Here is a 15,236-nt window from a genome sequence, read left to right as displayed (position 1 = left end):
ACACACACACACACACACACACACACACACACACACACACACAAACATACACACACGTACACTTGCTGTCTGTTACGTCCTTCAAGAGTTCAAGTGACTCAACGATATGTTTATTGCTTGTGTAAAGTAGAATGCATGGAATTAGTTGTTCTGTTAAGGGACTCAACAATAATATGTAAATTGCTTTTTTAAAGTAAAGTAGCATGGATGGAATTAGTTGTTCTCTCATTGTTGTTGTAAGAAATGTACCTCAGTGTTGGAGGCCACGTTGTATGTAGCGAGGTGACGTGTTGTACCCGGCTGTTGTGTGGTGGGATAGATGGGTAGAAGGAAGAAGTCATTGCCAGAGGTGTTGCACCGTACAGCTTTGTGTCTGGACCATAGTTGTTGTTGTTGTTGTTGCTGTTGTTGTCGTTGTTATTGTTGTTGTTGTTGTTGTCGATCCAGGAACAGCTAGCTGGGCTCTCGCCCTTCTGTCCAATGCCATGTAGTGATAAGTGCAGGTTTATGTAGTGATAAGTGCAGGTTTGCTGCAGTTGCTGTGAGCCTGGACCATAGTAAGACAGGACAGCAGTCAGTGATCACAGTACAAAATCTGATAATGTCCAAGCAAAACCTCCTTTGTTGGTACTTATCGTTGACTCATCAATTCTCACAACATGCAGGTGAAATAGCTGATGCAGTCTGGCATTGTTTTGTTTTTTCAAATGTGCAGCGCTTCCAAATCCTGACACCGTAACATGATGTGTTTATTATACTTGCCAGCAGGATATTCTTATTTTGCATACTTTGTATTTTCCTAAGATAAAATAATATGTATAACAGACTAGCAGGAACCCAGATAGAAGCTGGCAAGCTGTTCACTGAATGCTCAAAATGTGGCAAACCTTTTTCTGCCAGAACTGAGTCTTACTGGCCAGAATTGGTACCTTTAATTCTTCGATTTCGCTTTTTTAAATGTTCTCTTCTGCAGGTGCATCGGTCATTGTCAGACATTGACGGGCAAACTATTGTTAGAAGATCATAAACGAAAAGATAATACATGTATTTTGCTGTTCCCGTTGGAATTTTTTCCTTCCTTGAGCCTGTCTCTGAAGCACCCCCCCCCCCGCCCCTCCTAGTTTTCTGTTCTTGATCTTTCATTTGTTCCCTGACCATTGCCTCTGTTGTTGTGACTTGACGAGGTGACCCACTGTGTCTCCTGGTGTTTTCCTCCCATTGTAGACACAGAGGGTTCGTGGATGCTCTGTGTAGTCTGCTCTGTGTGCTTCACAGCCATGCATGCATTCATATAGACGCGCATGCATGCATGCATAAACACACACACGCAGACAGACAGACACACACACATGCACACACACATACGCACACATGCATAAACACGCTCGCAGACAGACACGCACACATATACACACACATACACACATACATACTTACAAATACACACATATACACACACACGTACACACACACACATACACACACACGCACACACACATAGACAGACACTTTGTATTCAGTGATGCTTCTGTTTCTGGTATATGTCAACTTTTCAACTGGCTCCCATACTTGGTAGCTCTGACTTGAGAGTAAGAGACAATTGATGGGAATATGGGGGTTATGAATGTTTAGTTTTGCTCTCAGTTTGTTTATTTATGCTTCCCCATGCTCTTGAATTGTTTCAAGAGTGGACGTAGTAACTCAACATTAAACATTTTCGATTTCTTCAATTCCCCACCACTATTACCTAGAATTTTTGCTGCTTAACCCTATCCGTACACCCTGGGGTCATTTTATACCCCCGGGGTTGTATTCTTCACATTTTAGAATACTTCAACTGGGAAGATCTCTTTGAAACTTTCATTATTTCTTAAAAAATCATTTTGACAGACTGCTATGCAAAACGTACGGATCGGATTATCAAGTAAATTTCCTCTTTGGAAATTGGAGGCACAGAGTTCCCCACGTCGTATGGATACGATAGTAAAACACGACGTACGGATAGGGTTAATTGTGACAGTGATTTTTGACAATTTTTTCCCCTCAAATTAGACACAGACGACTTTCCTTATTCTTGCCCTCAAAAGTATTCACAACATGTAAGGTTAATATTTATAATCACTAAACCATTTTAAAAAGAAAATGCTGTTCTATTTCTGTGTCCAGACATTGTCCAAGAACATGTCGTGCAGTTGAATTATTTAGCACATAATGCTTGAACAGTAATATTGACTCAGTCTTTCTAGATGTGTTTTTTAACCTCTGCAGTGGCTCCATGTAATCTCCAATTATCTATTTTCATTTGTGAGGTGTGCTGACAAAATGAGTTACTTCTTGCAATCCACAAATGGAGATATTGGCCCAAAAACCGACGTAAGGGTCAAATTGGTAGATTTTCTACTGATGCCACATTCTTTAAGTGTAACATGTCTTTCACCATTCATACTTATGGATTTTGCAAATTTCACCTAAAAGCGTGATGTATAGATCTATTTCCTTAAGGCTTGACTCCGAGAAGTAACTCAGTTTGTCAGCACGCATCACATTTTTCTGACAACTTTACAAAACTGAGACAAATGTTTTCTACCTCCCCAGGATTCCTTCATCATAGACAACAGCCCGTCCGGAGCCTGGCTGTGGATCGGCAAGAAGGCGTCGCCCAAGGAGAAAAAGGAGGCCATGAGGAATGCCGTGGTGAGTATCGGTGGAACTGCCGCTGTCTGACAAAATGCCTCTTTTTTCTTTTTTTTTTTTTTTTTTGGTGCCAAATTAATTTTTTTGGTGGTAAATAGAAAGCTTGATCAGTTACCCTAATTGCGTGAAAAAAATCAAGGTGAATCTGCATCTAGATCTAGTTTTTTAAAATTCAATTAGAATTCAATTTTTCAAAATTCTTCGACACTTATATAACCTTATTGTGTTGCAAGTGCTGTGAAACTCTTACTATGTTGTTGTTGTTGTTGTTTTCAAATCCCTTTAGCTGTGAGCATTTCGCTCTTGGCATCGCAATGCCTCCCTCAAGTAACCACATGTCCTTGCAATTCTTACTAAAACCAAACAAAAATAAACTAAATGTTGCCAGGGTTTCCTGAAGAAGAAGGGCTACCCGTCAGACACCAAGGTCACCCGTGTGGTGGAGGGGGCGGAGCCGGCAGACTTCAAGTGTCTGTTCAAAGACTGGCCACAACCACCACCGCCTGGCAAAGTCTACACCAGGAGTAGGATAGGTGGGTCAGTGTGTGTGTGTGTGTGTGTGTGTGTGTGTGTGTGTATGTGTGCGTGTGTGTGTGTGTGTGTGTGTGTGTGTATGTGTGTCTGTGTGTGTGTGTGTGTGCGTGTGGGTCAATGTGCGTGTATGTGTGTATGTGTGCGTGTGTGTGTTAGATTTCAGGTTAAGACAGAGCCACCCCCACAAGGGAAGGTGCTCCCAGTGAACAGCACAGTGGGGTGAGATGCCTCTGTAAGTGAATCACCAAGGTAGCTATTATGATGGTGTATAAGCAGCCCTATATCACCAGCGTCTGAGCGGTGCTACTGACTGAGGTGTCTTTAGGCCATTCCCAAAGGGGGGACATTAACATCTTGAGTTCTTATGCACAGTAGAATTGTAATTGTAAATGGGCTGATTCATCAATGTCATGCTCATAACCATGCCTGAACTTCAACAGGGAACTTCAACTGCTGCTTTTTCTTTTCTAATCCTTACTATCGTCATTTTCCTTCCTCTTTTTGTATGTTTGTCACACTTTTGTGACCCGCTATTTCCGGGGTGCCTTGATAGTTGAAGCAGACTTTGTGCTGTTGAGGCTAGAGCAGAGTAAGCCTGATTCCCTGTAAGGACTTCTCTGTTGACATCCCCCCTTGGCGCTCATATGACCTCATGCAGTTGCAAGCGCCGTAAAAACCTCTACTAAAACAATAAAACAAACAGCGTCTGTGGTAGAACGGATAGACAATTTGCTGTCGCTCGTAAAGGACCTCAAGTTTGACTCCTGAGAGGGGAGAATTTTTTATCAAGTATCTTAACTCTTTTTGGTGGGATGTTGTATCCCTTTCAGCCCAGGTTGACCCTGATAGCCAGGGTCGCGAGCCTGCCTCGTAGATGATCTAAATTGTGTTGTTAGGGGTGTAAAAACGCCTACATTAATTTTTTTTATTTTATTTGAAAAGCCATCTGTCCAAAAAGATACATTTAAAAAAGAAAAAAACCCTCTTTTTAAACAGTGATAAAAGGGTGCCACAAGTATATTATATTCTTTATTTTTTAATCTCTGTGGTTTCTGTCTATCATCATACTTTCTCCCTGCACTAAGTTACCGCTGCTGTGTCAATATTAATCTTTGTACTTTAAAAAACTCACCAAAAACAACCCAAACAAAAAAGCTCTTTACAAAATTCTGTAACTAATAATAAATGGTAATAATAAATGGTAATGATAAATGGTAATAATAAATGGTAATAATAAATGGTAATAATAAATGACATTTCTATAGCGCTCAACCCCGATTAAAGTACACAGGCTCTGAGCGCTTTACAATACAGTACAACGTACAACAGTAACATAAAACGTTGTGTTCTAACTAAAGAAAATCACTCCAAATATTCATCTTATTAATTTAAAAACAGAAACGACTTCAGCTGACATTTGAATGAATCAAAAGATTTGATCTCTCTCAAAGTACTTGATAACTCCCAGCTAACCACTCCTATTTTCTCTCAGCCAAAACTGTGCAGACCAAGTTTGACGCGGCCACCCTTCACAGCAACATTGCCCTGGCCGCAGAGACACAGATGGTGGACGACGGATCCGGCAAAGTGGAGGTGAGTTGTGCCCAGAATGACAGAGTTGTGCCCGGAATGACAGAGTTGTGCGGAGAGTGACAGAGTTGTGCCCGGAATGACAGAGTTGTGCCCAGAATGACAGAGTTGTGCGGGGAGTGACAGAGTTGTGCCCGGAATGACAGAGTTGTGCCCGGAATGACAGAGTTGTGCGAGGAGTGACAGAGTTGTGCTTGGAATGACAGAGTTGTGCTGGCAATGACAGAGTTGTGCGAGGAGTGACAGAGTTGTGCTTGGAATGACAGAGTTGTGCGAGGAGTGACAGAGTTGTGCTTGGAATGACAGAGTTGTGCTTGGAATGACAGAGTTGTGCCGGGAATGACAGAGTTGTGCGGGGAGTGACAGAATCTGTGTATCGAATGCTTAGTGTACGACTCAGCCGGGCACCATTTTGAGAAGGGATGTATGACAGAGCCTTGGACTGAGTGAGCAGTCAGTATGAAGAGCGTTTTGATAAAATGCATCAAATCAAAAATAGACAAGAAAAGTAGAAAAGGCCGATTATATGATTCATGATCAGTATGTTAATGAAAGACTTGAATCAAGGCAGTATAGAATCTTTAGTGACAGCCTGCTTGTGACTATTTTACAACTAACTAGAGAATAAAGATCTCGCCAGCTATCTGACGGGACAAAAATGAACTACGGGAAATAACTTCCTTTCTTGTCACAAAGTCTCGTCATCTACCTTTCAATTGACTCATTTTACTTGGGTCACAATGTCAGGGTATCAGTTGAAGCAGGAGAGGTCATCCTCTGCACAAAGTTCAGATTGAGAACTGAGAAGGTAAACACTTCACGGAGTGCTAATTTATTAAGAAATTTTTTTTATCATTTATAAAATATCAATTCTTTACAAAGTCCATATTTTCTCTCATTTGTTTTGTTTTGCAGCTGTGGACTAAAAGATGGTGATAATTAATGCTAAGAAAGAAAAAAACCTTATTGTTGTCTTACCAACGAACAAAGCCAGATGGCCGACTTGTTTGGCGTTGCTCATTTTTAAAAAAATTGTTAATGTGGAAAACATTGTGTTTCTCCAACTATGTGATGAACGTAGGTGTCTGAAACTCCTCAGTGGGTGGTTGGTGGGTGCTCTGGTGTGGTTTGCTCCTTCTTTCCTATCAAACATCTATCATCCTGATCTCTCCTCCTTCTGTTTTATGTTTGTTACTCTCTTGTAACACCTCTAGTCTTCAGCACTTATATGACCTTGTTGTGTTGCGAGTGCCGTAAAACTTTTACTGAAACTTAACTCCTCAGATCTGGCGTATCCAGGACTTTGAGATGGTTCCTCTGGAGAAGATCCACTACGGGGAGTTCTATGGAGGAGACTGCTACGTGATTCTGTACACATACAGTGTGCAGGGGAGGGAAGCCTACCTCATTTACTACTGGCTGGTACGTCTTTTCTTTCACAACACAGAGCCTGATTTCTCTGTCAGTTTTGTTTAACACTTTGCCATCATATTTTGGGGGAAATCCAAAGAAACTGGGCGGTAAACATCGCCAGTCGGCGAGATGAGGCGTCAAAGTGTTAAACATTTTGTTGTTGTTGTCAGTGTCGTTATAATTTTGTTGTTGTTGTCAGTGTCGTTATAATTTTGTTGACTGTCTCTTGTTGGTTTTATGAGAACATTTTTATATTTTGCTCTTGTCTTACTGAAAAAAAATGTCTATTGTGAAGGGTGGATTACTTTTTATATCAGGTCGTTGTTTGATTACAGACCGGGGTTTTTTTTTCCTCTAGCAATGTTTTCGGTTAAGAAAATTTGGGGCTTCTCTTTTCTTCCGGTTTTCCACTGTTTTCAGATTAACCATATTTGGGTTAAGTGGGCTCCACTGTATATTGATTTAAAGAAACATCTGGAATGGGAAAGGAAAAGGGAGTGAGTAAGGATGTGAAGTGTGTTTCTGAAAGGTTGTCAGTATATGACGATATGTCTGTAGGTATGTAGCAGAACTTGAAAGACTGTGCTATTTGTGAGGCAGCGTTGTGGAATTAGGCACTCGTCAAAATAATGAAAGTCAAGAAACTGGCATTTTTCCGCAAGTTTGTGAATTTCATCAAATTTTAGTTTTTTGGCTCAACACCTTTCATGGCCATTAAAGAACACATTTCTGTGTGGATTTTACTGAAAAACGTAGACTAAGGGCATAAAAGATTTGAATTTTCAGTTTTCACACTCTCAAACTGAGGAAATAACTAAATTTTGGCAGTAATTTTCTCCCTAATTTTACCTCTAAAACCAGGAGACCACCACCCCCTTCAATCGCCAATATCTTGACCTGTAGCAAAGATAATAAATGTATACCGAGTATTTTTAAAATCAAAATCTAGGCAAATGGCTAGGCTTTAGGACGACACCAATAACTCTATATGCCCCAAAATTGATGAGCGCCTGTTTCCACCATGTTGTAACACATATGTATGTGAAGAGACTTGCCTAAAACTGCTGTGCTCTATGTATGTGAACTGACTTGTCTACAACTGTCCCATTTCTTTGATTAGGGCTCCAAGTCGACGGCTGACGAACAGGGCACAGCGGCCTTGATGACCGTCCAGCTGGACGATAAGTACGGAGGAGCTCCCGTACAGGTGAGGAGATGTTCTTGTAATGTCTTCTGTTTTAGTTATGCCTTTCTAGTATGTTCCTGCCAATGGACTGCTTAGTGTTAGACTCTGCCATACACCATTCTCTAAAAGGCCTTCTATATTCTCATGGTGAGAATAACTCGCCCGTTGTTCTCACCCCCACCCCGGTGTGGGCAAGTTTTAGCTTTTGTCAAATATATTTTTCTAAATTCAGGAAATGAATAAATAAAAAATCTGGCTCCAACATGGGGACCTAACTATCTTTTTGCAGGTACTTGCCAACTTTCAACTAGTTGTAGTATTATGGCATAGTTTTATGGGAAAAGGGACATATAGGTGTTTCCAAGTTGCCAAATATATGATAGATAAATATTTGTTTCTGAGAGATTTCTGAATTCTTAAAGAAGAAACATAAAAAATAGTACATAACAAGATGGTTCACTCACCCAAAAAAGTGTCGGCGGAAGTCCGCTCATTGCTTCAGATGGCGCTGCAGTCTTTCTTTTGAAGCTCTCTTTATCGTTTATCCAGAAGAAGAATAGGAATAGCACCCCCTTGCGTGCGGAGATCAACTGCTGTTCATCAGCTGTTCGTGTTGGCTCAGTGCAGAGCTTTAGTTGTTTTTTTAATTTTAATGACCTCTTGCCTCTCATTCTAAAGTCAAATTAAACGGAGAAAACAATTGCCCCTTCCATCGGAAGAGATTTTTTGTCGGCGTAACCATTTTAAAAAAGTGTTCTTTCGAAATTTGAGTTCTAATTTACTCAAAAACTTGTTAGTTTCACTTTGATTTTTTTCACACAAGTAGGGTAACTCTGTTCCCAAAGGATGCGCTTTTTCAAAGAGGGCACCACCGGATTTTGAGGACGCTCTTTTAATTGGCTCAAAGAGAGGAGCGAACTATCTTGTTATGTACTATCATTGGGTACATGTAACACGCTGTTTTCTTTTCCCCCCAGGTCCGCGTGGTTCAGTACAAAGAGCCGCCACACTTTATGGCCATGTTTGGGGGCAAGATGGTGATCTTTGAGGTGAGTCATGCTCAGGTTATTGGTTGGTGTTGGTTGTTGTTGGTCGTTGTTTGTTGTTGTTGGTCATTGTAAAGTTGGAATAGAAGTCAGTTGGTCATTGTAAAGTTGGAATAGAAGTCAGTTGGTCATTGTAAAGTTGGAACAGAAGTCAGTTGGTCATTGCAAAGTTGGAACAGAAGTCAGAGACAGACCTTATGCTCACTGTACAAATTGTAGTCATTTTTGCACTTGTTTCACATTGCTACGGCGTGTCTTGATTATTCTTGTGCTGAAAAAGTCCAAGATTGTCGTTTTTGGGGGGGGGTTTTAATGTCTTACTTCTTTTTTTTTTTACAGAAGGCAAAACGAGTCATGCTATTTTTTATATACATGTGTAGGAATTTGATTTTGCACTCCGCTTTTTTGTGTGAACCAGCTGACTTGAAATCCAAACGAGTTAAATGAAGTTGAATTGTGTTGTTTTCTAGATTTTATTTTTTTATTATTTTTTTCTAAATATTTTCTTTTGCATTCATGACATTCATGGTTGGGGTCAGTAGGCTACAGTTGTTGGGCACCTGGACTCATGATGATGACATTGCAGGTTTTGGGGTTCCAGGTTCAGTTTGGTCCGACATTATGTCTGAGAGAGGCACTTTACTCAAATGTTCCCATTTGGCTCAGTCCTTTTGGGGATACACATTAACACTTTGCAGTCACACAGCCGGCAGTACAAAATACCCCATCTGGTCACCCAGCCTGTAGAGTGACTGCAATGGACTTCTCGGGCCTGGTGCAGAACTGTGCCAGGTGACCGAAACGGATAATTTTCACCGGCGAATTATTGCGCCCAGTGACTGCAAAGTGTTAAAAACCAGACGTCCCACTTCTTAAATATCCTTAAAGTGTTGCGAGGAACGTTAAACCTGTACAGTTTGGCACAAAACATTCATCGACATGTTACGGGGCTCTCGTGGTCTAGAAGTGACGGTGTTCGCCTTTCATTCAATGTCGTGGGTTCGAAATCTGACAGCGACAGGAATTTTTCTACTCTAAATTTTTCTCCTTTCTCCTCCTTTCCTGCTCTCTAACCATGTTCTGTCATGGGCTTTCGTCTCCTCTTTCTTCTCCCTCCCCCCAACCTCTTTGCCCCCTCCTCTGGGCTCCTGACTCTTTCTGCAGCCGTTCTACTGCTGCTCCTTGGCTCCTCCTTTCTGCTGTCTTTCAGCCACACCCCTGATCTTATGATAGGTAAGATCTAACACCTAGCCTTCTCAGATAAAGGCAACAAATCTCGGAGGTCCTGTGTGCAAGTTGCGAACATTTAAGATCCCTTGGTGGTCCTAAAATGGATAAATGTAGGCTTCTGCCACCTCTCACGCAAAATTCAAAACTTCTTACCAAACTGAAAATGTGTCCCACGTGTTCATATGACCTTATTCAGTTGCAGGCACCATAAAGCACTAACCAAAACACAAAACAAAACAACCCCCTGGGGCGATGCCACTGACTGTAGTGTCTTTAGGCCGTTCCCAAAGGGGGGACATTTCTCGTTCAAGCACAGTAGAATTGTAAATGGGCTGATTCATCATGTCACTCTCATAACTGTGCCTGATCTACAACAGGGAACTGCTGCTTTTTCTTTCCTCATCCTTACTATCGCCATTTTCCTCTACTTCTTTTGTATTTTTGTCACTCTCTTGTGACCTGCTATTTCCGGGGTGTCTTGATAGTCGAAGCAGACCTTGTGCTGTTGAAGCTAGAGAGGTGAGCAGAGTAAGTCTGATTCCTTGTAAAGACTTCTCTGTTGACACCCACCCCTTGGCGCTCATGAGACCTTATGCAGTTGCGAGTACCGTAAAACCCGCTACTAAAAAAAAAAAAAAAACCAAAACAAAACCAACATTGTTATCACCGTTCTGTCATCTACTCACTCCCACCCAGGGCGGCAAAGCGGGCTGGACGCGGTCACGAGACAAGCAACAGGTGAACGGAGAGGACTACAACGGGCCAGGTGATAAGTACATGCTGCAGGTGCGGGGAACCTCAGCCCTCAACTGTAAAGCTGTGCAGGTGAGAGAGGAAAGAGAAGTAGACTTTTCTGCCCGTACAGAGGAAGCACTTTAATGTCCTTAACCCTCTCCGTAGACCTATGTCATGGGGTCATTTTGTATCCCCAGGGTTGTATTCTTCATATTTTAGAATACTTCTAGTATGATTCTCAAAAAATCATTTTGACAGACTACTATGCAAAGCGTACAGATCAGATTAATGAGCAAATTTCCTCTTTGGAAAGTGGTGGCACAGAGTTCTCCACGTCGTATGGATACGAAAGTAAAACACGACGTACGGATAGGGTTAAGTGGTGGCACAGAGTTCCTCACGTCGTATGGATACGATAGTAAAACACGACGTACAGACAGGGTTAATTTGATCAAACTGCTCCAACTATCTCTAAATTTATTGGATAAGATTCTTGTTGAAGATGGGAAGTTGTTGTATTGTTAAAAGGGGAAACACTTCATGTCCAAAATTAGATCAAATTACTCAAAGTGTTTTTAGGTCTATTAGTTTAGATTCTATCTTGTGGGTGGTTGGCGGGTGCTCTGGTGTGGTTAGCTCCTTCTTTCCTATCAAACGTCTGTCATCCTTATCTCCTCTCCTTTTTTGTGTTTGTCACTCTCTTGTAACACCTCTATCTTCGGTACTTTATGACCTTATTGTGTTGCAAGTACCGTAAAACTCTTACTAAAATCAAAATTATCTCTTTACTCAAACGAAACAAACCATCGTGTTCCCCCCCTTGACAGGTCCCCCTGCGTGCAGCGTCCCTCAACTCCAACGACGTGTTTGTCATCTTCACCAAGAGTGCCGTGTACAGCTGGGCGGGCAAAGGCTGCACCGGCGACGAGAGGGAGATGGCCAAGAACATCGCTGCCAGGTCCCCACGGTGGGTGGACGGCTGTAGTTTGGGGAGGGACCAGCATTGAAACCTCATGATCACCATCATCATCATCGTCTTCATTACCGACTTAACAATTCCCCTTTTCTTGTTTCGTTTGTCTAGAAAACATAACTATTTGCACCATGTCAATATATTTTTACGTAACCAACAAATATGGGCACCAAAATCAGGACACGGGACCAAAAAAAAAAAAAAAAAAAAGCATCAGTGGGGAGAAATATTGTCAATGATGCAAGAAAAAACGCTGTGTCCCGCTGAGTCTCGTGGCTGGTCCTGTAAGGCAGGATGGAATCTGACGAACTCCTGAGTTTGTCACGACACGATGGAATCAAGCGCTTGTCAATTTTTTACCATGTGGAGGTATTGGTATCATCAGAAAGCTTATTCGTTTGGGTCGTTTTCAGTGAAAAAAAAATATCCATCTTAAATAGAAGTCTAGATATTTGTGATTGAAGGAGGTATAGGGTCGCCTGGTGTCAGAGGTAAAATTAGGGAGAAAATGGCCGCCAAAGTTTGGTAACTTCTATAGCTTGAGAGTCCTTGGAAACTGAAAATGTACATACTTTGTGCCTTTAATAAATGTTTTTGAATTAAATTCACTTGGAAATGTGTTTATATAATAATATAGACATGAAAGGTGTTGAGCCAGAAAAAAAACTTTAATAAAAATGGACAAACTGGCATAAAAATGCGTTCCTTTGATTCCATTATTTTGAGAAGCGCTTGATTCCACCGCGTGGTTACACAAGATCTGAATAGTTGTCAATGGGGTTGGAAATGTTCATTTACAATTTTTTTAAACATTGAGAGACTCGGTATGTAAATTTTTTTTTTAATCTTCTCTGTATTCTCCAGAGCTTTAACAAATGTTTTTGAAGGACAAGAGAAAGAAGATTTCTGGAATGTTCTTGGGGGAAAAGAAGAGGCCCCCCGAGGAAATAAAACCCCGGGGGGGGGTCTTTTTTCCTCTTCGGGGGTAAATGTTGGGAAAATTTCCACAAAAACAAATTTTGTTTGTGGGGGGGGGGGGGGGGGGGGGGGGGGCTGGGCTTTTAGGGTTTTCGACTGTGAGAGCAAAATGAAGGAGGTCCCTCAGCCAAAACTTGGTCAAGTTGTAGATGTAACACCCCTTTCAACACAGGCTGGACTTCTGAATCCAATGTCTATCTCTGATAGCACTGAGCCAAATCAATGGCGAGCCTCAAAAGCTCCGTAAACCAACCAGAGTTTAGAATGTCCTGTTGAGGATTTAAGCCAGAGCCACCCTCTCTGTAACCCAGCATGATACCAACTGTGCCAGAAGAAAACAGGGTATAATACAGTACGGTAGTCAGCTAGACTTTTGGTACAATACCGTAGTCAGCGAAACTTTGTGGTACAATACCGTAGTCAGCGAAACTTTGTGGTACAATACCATAGTCAGCGAAACTTTGTGGTACAATACCGTAGTCAGCGAAACTTTGTGGTACAATACCGTAGTCAGCTAGACTTTTGGTACAATACCGTAGTCAGCGAAACTTTGTGGTACAATACCGTAGTCAGCTAGACTTTTGGTACAATACCGTAGTCAGCGAAACTTTGTGGTACAATACAGTAGTCAGCGAAACTTTGTGGTACAATACCGTAGTCAGCTAGACTTTTGGTACAATATCGTAGTCAGCGAAACTTTGTGGTACAATACCGTAGTCAGCGAAACTTTGTGGTACAATACCGTAGTCAGCTAGACTTTTTGGAACTCATAAAGAAGCATCCAGGTGTTTGCTGCCATGATGCGCTCTGTTCAGATCCTTTATGTTGTGTTGGAATTTAAGACCACAAGCTCATTTTATCATGATGCCGCAGTGTTTTAGCATAGAACCATCTGAATACAACACCACACCATAATATGGTTGCTGTCCCATGAAGAAAGAGAAACTGACATTATTTTTACTTCCCCTGAAGGAAAAGTGAAACAGAGTTACTCATTTCTCTTACAGCAGCCAAGATATTGCCAGACAGCTGTTAAAATGTTCTCAGCCCAACACTTTGACCTGTTTTTGAACTGCGGTTTCCTGATCAGTGGTATTGGTTGCTTGAATTCAAGAAATACTTTGTAGAAATTCAAATTTTAAATGCTGAAAAAAAAAACGAGATCAGTGTTGAGTACTTCTTCTTCTTCTTCTTCTTCTATTCCGTGGTTGGGGCAACCGTGGGGGCACCACTGCATCTGAAAACCAGCTCTAGTCTTCTATTTTAGTCCTCTGCTTTCCTCAGATTGTCACCCATCGTCTTCCCTGTCCACTCTGTAATGTTGTCCTTCCATCTCCTTCTCTTCCTTCCTCTCTTTCTCTTTAAAAGTACTGTTGAGTACCGGTACTTACGATTGTTGAAAAAATGAAACAGTTTTTCTTCTCTCCTGAAAACATGTTGCCCGGTGGGCTAAATACCTTTCAACATTTTGCCAACGACGATATTCATGTTTGCGACGTCGTTGATACTTGTAGTGTGTTTGGTAACCCTATCCGTACGTAGTGTTTTACTATCGTATCCATACGACGTGTGGAACTCTGTGTCACCACTTAACCCTATCCGTACGTAGTGTTTTACTATCGTATCCATACGACGTGGGGAACTCAGTGCCACCACTTTCCAAAGAGGAAATTTACTAGTTAATCCGGTCCGTACAATTTGCATAGCAGTCTGTCAAAATGATTTTTTGAAAAATACTGAAAGTTTCAAAGAGATCTTCGTACTAGAAGTATTCTAAAATGTGAAAAATACAACTCCGGGGTTACAAAATGACCCCAGGGCATACGGATAGGGTTACGAAATCTTCAATGGAATGAACCAAACTTGTTGAATGTTTGTGTGTGTGTGTCTAGGATGAAGGCAGCCACCCTCCCAGATTGTTCCAGCTGTCGAATGCCAAAGGATTCATCAGTGTGGAGGAAATACACGAGTTTGTGCAGGTCAGTGGGTACATGAGTTTGTATTGGTCAGTGTGTACCTGAGTTTGTTAATGTTAAAGTGTACAGGGAAAACCGTTTATGTTATTGCCGTGTGAATGCTGGCTTATTTATTTCAACTGAATGTGAGAGTATGTGTGTATGTGTGTTTTGACGTGTGTGTGTTTGAGAGAGAGAGAGAGGAGAGAAGAGTTTTAAAGAATCTTGTTAGCTGGTCTGTGTGTATATGTGTGGTTTTCGGGACGTGAGAAAATATTGTATGTCTGTGTGTGTGTGTGTGTGTGTGGAGTCGGAGAGAGAGAAAATTTGAAAGAGTGTTGCTAGTAGGTGTGTGTGTGTGTGATTAACGGAAAGTCGGAGAGAGAGAAAGTTTTTGAGAGAATCTCACCAGCAATCCGTCACTGTCACTCTCTCTCTCACTTTCTCTCTCGCTCTCTCTCTCTCTGACACTCTCTCTCTCTCTCACTCTCTCAGGCGGACTTGATCGAGGATGACATCATGATCCTGGATGCCTGGGACTGCCTGTTCATCTGGCAGGGCAAGGGAAGTAACAAGACAGAGAAAGACGAGTCACAGAAATGTGCCTTGGTGAGTTGTCCCCCTTTTGCTCTCTTGTGGCTTTCGTTGGTCAAGCAGTAATTTCGAAGTCCAGCCTGATTTGTAACTAACTGAAGAATACTGTGCTGCATATATGCTTCTTGTCGGGAAGCTGAAAATGCTTCTGAGTGTTTTCGGGTCTGCTGGGGGTAATAATGAGACAGTGTAAAGTGATATAGTAGTATGATATAGTGTAATAATGAGACAGTGTAAAGTGATATAGTAGTATGATATAGTGTAATAATGAGACAGTGTAAAGTGATATAGTAGTATGATATAGTGTA

At 41.6% G+C, this 15,236-nt stretch overlaps 1 protein-coding gene across 1 annotated transcript in view; it reads left to right on the top strand.

Moving 5' to 3' along the window:
• LOC101851483 (advillin) overlaps nucleotides 1–15,236 on the top strand; it is a gene marked incomplete at its 5' end in the record, with an annotated part of 42,257 nt that overhangs the window by 10,634 nt on the left and 16,387 nt on the right. The window contains 11 exon segments of the mRNA XM_013079973.2: nucleotides 2,596–2,694; nucleotides 3,083–3,227; nucleotides 4,721–4,821; nucleotides 6,103–6,240; nucleotides 7,352–7,438; nucleotides 8,395–8,466; nucleotides 10,390–10,518; nucleotides 11,256–11,395; nucleotides 12,266–12,386; nucleotides 14,272–14,358; nucleotides 14,830–14,943. Of these exon segments, the coding sequence (XP_012935427.1) occupies nucleotides 2,596–2,694; nucleotides 3,083–3,227; nucleotides 4,721–4,821; nucleotides 6,103–6,240; nucleotides 7,352–7,438; nucleotides 8,395–8,466; nucleotides 10,390–10,518; nucleotides 11,256–11,395; nucleotides 12,266–12,386; nucleotides 14,272–14,358; nucleotides 14,830–14,943 (1,233 nt within the window).

The sequence above is a fragment of the Aplysia californica genome, unplaced genomic scaffold, assembly GCF_000002075.1.
Source record: "Aplysia californica isolate F4 #8 unplaced genomic scaffold, AplCal3.0 scaffold00070, whole genome shotgun sequence".
NCBI lineage: Eukaryota > Metazoa > Mollusca > Gastropoda > Aplysiida > Aplysiidae > Aplysia > Aplysia californica.
The sequence above is the reverse complement of the archived record's forward strand: the minus strand, read 5'-3'. Positions and strand labels throughout refer to the sequence as shown.